At 42.0% G+C, this 5,000-nt stretch overlaps 1 protein-coding gene across 2 annotated transcripts in view; it reads right to left on the minus strand.

Moving 5' to 3' along the window:
• LOC142501295 (mitoguardin 1-like) overlaps positions 1-5,000 on the minus strand; it is a 38,375-nt gene that overhangs the window by 18,666 nt on the left and 14,709 nt on the right. For both annotated transcript variants that reach the window (XR_012803460.1, XM_075611026.1), the window contains exons 8-9: positions 1,912-2,043; positions 626-742 (exon numbers count right to left, since the gene is read on the minus strand). Coding sequence is in view for 1 of the 2 variants with exons in the window: in XM_075611026.1 (XP_075467141.1) it covers positions 626-742; positions 1,912-2,043 (249 nt within the window). In the remaining variant the exon portion in view is untranslated. The remainder of the gene's footprint in view (positions 1-625; positions 743-1,911; positions 2,044-5,000) is intronic.

Raw genomic sequence — 5,000 nt, forward strand, 5'->3', positions numbered from 1 at the left:
TCTGTCTGTCTGTGTGTCTGTCTGTCTGTCTGTCTGTCTGTCTGTCTGTGTCTGTCTGTGTCTGTCTGTGTCTGTCTGTGTCTGTCTGTGTCTGTCTGTGTCTGTCTGTGTCTGTCTGTGTCTGTCTGTGTCTGTCTGTCTGACCCAGGGAGTAATCTGATTGGCAATTCTTGGAGTCAGGAAGGAAATTATTTTTCCCTTATGACATATAATTGGATGATATGTCACTCGAGTTTTTGTTTACCTTCCTCTGGATCAATAAGTATAGTAGATATAGGATAAAATATCTGTTGTCTAAATTTAGCATAGGTTGAACTTGATGGACACATGTCTTTTTTCAACCTCATCTACTATGTAACTATATTCGACAGGGCGGCACATGGTACTAAACAGAATGACATACAAAATAAGAACAAACGAGCGCAAACACTTACCACCAAGAGGAAATCCGGGACTTAAACATCAACATTAAAAAACATCTAATAGTAAGTATTTACAGGAGAAACAAATGTACAGTTATATAATAAATAGGATACATTCCGACATGTAATAACCATTGTAGATTATGGTCGCAAGATTATTACATGGTGATTTCGGACTTTAAAGATAACATCTGTATTCTTACCTTAAAACAGTGCAGAAAGGCTTTCTGTTTGCTGTTGGATCTGACATAAGCATAGAAGAGCTCAGGAATGATGGTATTAAAAACTTCACCAAGGTAATAAAAAAATCCATGGGATCCCTTAAGTTTTTATAAATGAGAATATGAACAAAGGGGAGATTAAAAAAAAAGGGAAATGTGAACTATACCTACAGAGTAATATACTTATATCACACAAGTAAAATAGAGTCATACTTTTCTAATACTATACACATTCATTCATAGAAACTATTCACTAAATACATGCAAAACATCTCTACCTATTAGACGGATGAGTAGTACTACACTTGCAGAAATCTGTTAGCGGTTTAAAGGGCTCTATACACTACAATTTCATCTGTGAAGAACATATGTTGTTCCCCTCAAAGGTATCACAACTTATGAAGCTGCACTTCTCCGGGGCAATTACAACTACTAGATCTTTGACCTACAGTACACATTACGTAAAACATTGACTGGGTACAAAATGTGCTTATGAAGCAAGAAAGCCAAAAATAAATAATGTGAAAAATGGCACGTTTTGCCCCAAAACATTTGCACGGGCTACTTGATTAATGTGCAGGTCATATGACCTTTTTTTTTTTTTTTTTTTTTTTAAATATAACAAACAGAAAAAAATTCATTTGGAAATGTTGCACATTATTGAGCAATTGCAGCTTTTGTGAAATTGAGCTCACCTGGGGAAATTTGATACAAATTTAGCAAACTACAATTGCCTAACCCAGCGGTGCGCAAACTGTGGGGCGCGACCCCCAGGGGGGGGCGCGAGACTGCCGACGGGGGGCGCGGGGTTTACAGAGGCCCCGCGCGCTTCCTGAAGGCACTTAAATTAAGTGCCGGGAGAGCTGCAAGGCCTCTGTAAACCTAACTTACCATGGCTCCGGCGACTTCCTCCCTGCGTCGCCATGGCAACGCGGCGTCAAAATGACGCTGCGAGGTCATGTGACGTCACGTTGCTATGGCAACATGACGTCATTACGCCGGAGCGCGGGTAAGTTGGGGTTGGGGGGGGCGCGGGAGTGAAGGGACAGCCGGCGGGGGGGCGCAGGGAAAAAAGTTTGCGCCCCCTGGCCTAACCTACCTAGCACATCTCTATTTGTAACTAATCCTTCTGCATTATACTTGAGGACTATGATAATGCCATATACAAAATGATAATGGTACGTATCTTATCGCATGTGTCGTAATTCTAATTATTACTAAATATACTTGAAAATAATAGAATGCCTTAGAAACAACAAAATACTTACTGCTGCTTGCTGCGATTCAGAAATACGTTTATCTTCTGTTCCCCTTTCTATAATGTTCACAATATTTTCAATATCATCCAGGATTTGCATGATAAAACGCAGGACTACATCATAGAAGCCTACATGTTTAACCTAAATAAAACGTTGCAAATTAATCATGCTTTTATATGCATCATTAAAGCTCAGCAAGATTTTTGTTAGTTAACATTACTTACTATGAATAAATAAATAATATTACATAAATCATGGTGGGCCTTAGTGTAATTTTTTTTACCATTTTCTACAACTAACAGACTAAATGTATGCAAAAATAGATCGCATTTGCCAACTTAAATATTCCGAAAATTGGTCAGAAAAATAATAATTTGATGGTGTAAAAGAGGCTAATCCAGTGTGCTAATTGAACGACGTCAAACCAATATATAACCTCCAACAATAGTGAAATGGGTAAAAGTCTAGATAAAGATGTAGACGTTAAAGAGTGTATTAAAAGTCTATAATATAAAAGGAAAAAAATATTAAATAATGCAATAGTGAATTAGTGACAGAAAAAACACTTTCAATAGTAAAAAAAAAAAGACACAGTCCCAAGATTCCGGTGTAATAAGTGGAGGCAGGCATGTATATGTAAAGTATGTGACAATGTACAGTATAATTCTACATTGTTACCTTAGCTGGCAATCGTTTGTTGCTTCTGTTATAAATCTGTAAAAATTCTGATTGTGTGCCTAACATAATTGCAGCATCAGTCAGTGTAACTCAGCAGCTACAATGTATCCTTATATTATGAAGGTAACATGATCTATTGTTACAGTTTACAGCTCAAACTGCTAGGAATATTGGCAACAAATTATCACTAAACAGGAAAGTGTTGCAAATATCTTGCACTGCTTGGGAAGTGGGTTAAAACCTGCTATAGAAATCAAAGAATGCTTTAAAACTCATTAAAAATGTAATTAAGAGTTGAACAATATATAGATTTTTAAAACAGTATTGTCTAATACTAGAGAGAGAGAGAGAGAGAAAGAGAGAGAGAGAGAGAGAGAGAGAGAGAGAGAGAGAGAGAGAGAGAGAGAGAGAGAGAGAGAGAGAGAGAGAGAGAGAGAGAGAGAGAGAGAGAGAGAGAGAGAGAGAGAGAGAGAGAGAGAGAGATCTGATGAGGGGCAGAGAGAGATCTGATGAGGGGCAGAGAGAGATCTGATGAGGGGAGAGATCTGATGAGGGGGGGGAGAGAGCTGATGAGGGTGGGAGAGAGCTGATGAGGGGGGGAGAGAGGTGATGAGGGGGGGAGAGAGGTGATGAGGGGGGGAGAGAGGTGATGAGGGGGAGAGAGAGGTGATGAGGGGGGGAGAGAGGTGAGAGGTGATGAGGGGGGGGAGAGGTGATGAGGGGGGAGAGGTGATGAGGGGGAGAGAGAGGTGATGAGGGGGAGAGAGAGCTGATGAAGGGGAGAGAGCTGATGAAGGGGAGAGAGCGCTGATGAAGGGGAGAGAGCGCTGATGAAGGGGAGAGAGAGCTGATGAAGGGGAGAGAGAGCTGATGAAGGGGAGAGAGCTGATGAGGGGGAAAGAGAGCTGATGAGGGGAAACGAGAAAGAGCTGAGGGGAAGACAGAGATGTGAGGTGAGGGAAAGAGAGCTGATGGGGGGCAGAGAGAGAGAGCTGATGGGGGGCAGAGAGAGATAGAGCTGATGGGGGGGCAGAGAGAGAGAGATGATGAGGGGCAGAGAGAGAGAGCTGATGAGGGGCAGAGAGAGAGAGCTGATGAGGGGCAGAGAGAGAGAGAGCTGATGAGGGGCAGAGAGAGCTGATGAGGGGCAGAGAGAGATAGCTGATGAGGGGCAGACAGAGAGAGCTGATGAGGGGCAGACAGAGAGAGCTGATGAGGGGCAGACAGAGAGAGCTGATGAGGGGCAGAGAGAGAGCTGATGAGGGGCAGAGAGAGAGCTGATGAGGGGCAGAGATGATGATGATGATGATGGTGATGAGAGGGAGAGATGGTGATGGTGATTATGAGTGGGAGAGATGGTGATGGTGATTATGAGTGGGGGTGATGGTGATTATGAGTGGGAGAGATGGTGATGGTGATGATGATGATGATGATGGGGAGAGATGGTGATGAGGACGTGGAGGGGGAGAGGATCAGTGAGAGGATGGGGGCAGGAAAAAAAATTACAGTCAGTATTAATATTAATGGGGCCCTGATTTCTTTTGCCCAGGGGCCCACGCATGTTGAGCTATGCCACTGCTCACGCCTCTCCCTCCTCCCTCTCTTGTACCTCCTACCTCTCTTACACTCCCTCCTTCCTCTCTTAGAAACATCGCAGCATACGCGCTACCACTAAGGAATGTCCGGAAGTCCTCCAGGTCACCACGATGACCAATCGCATACCACCCTGCAAAGCTCAATCTGTGGCCTCATGCCGAGAAACCGACAGAGTCCCCTTAGTATGTAGGCAAAGATTCCGCTCTCTAGGTTTGAAGGTATTGGAGCTGCTAGCCTATGGCTCTGACAGTATTAGTTTTACTTTGAAAGTACTGCCCTCTAGTGTTTGTCAGTAAGAAATGCAATTGCTCTGACTTGCTCATCAGAAAATTTTGAATAACTCATAGAATAAATGCGTTTAAATAAAAATAAAAACATACCCCATAGGGTCCACCTTAGTTTGCATGCAAGGTTTCAGGTTTCATGGTCTTGGTGCTATGGCTCTGACAGACAGACAGACACAGATGCTCTGTTATTGTTATATATTAAACTGTGTTACACTATAGTGCTCTGTGCTCTCTCTCTCTCTTTTCTTCATTTTCCATGATCAGCTGATCCTTGTTGCTCTCTAGAAAAGGGGAAGTTGCATCCCTAAAAAAATGTTAGCTAACCTAATTCTATGTCACCATTAAAAATGGGAGGCAGTTACCAAGTGCTTCTTATTTTCCATTCAATTTCATGTTTCTATGTTACTGTTTTTGCCAAAACTCTATTTTTTAAGTTTTGGACTTTTACCAAATTATGGAAGAAAATGTTAAATATGCAGGAAATTCTAAAATAGCACAATAAACCATGAAAAAGGGTTTTTTTTTAAAAGGTATAAA

This window comes from Ascaphus truei, chromosome 8 (genome assembly GCF_040206685.1).
Source record: "Ascaphus truei isolate aAscTru1 chromosome 8, aAscTru1.hap1, whole genome shotgun sequence".
Taxonomy (NCBI): Eukaryota; Metazoa; Chordata; class Amphibia; order Anura; family Ascaphidae; genus Ascaphus; species Ascaphus truei.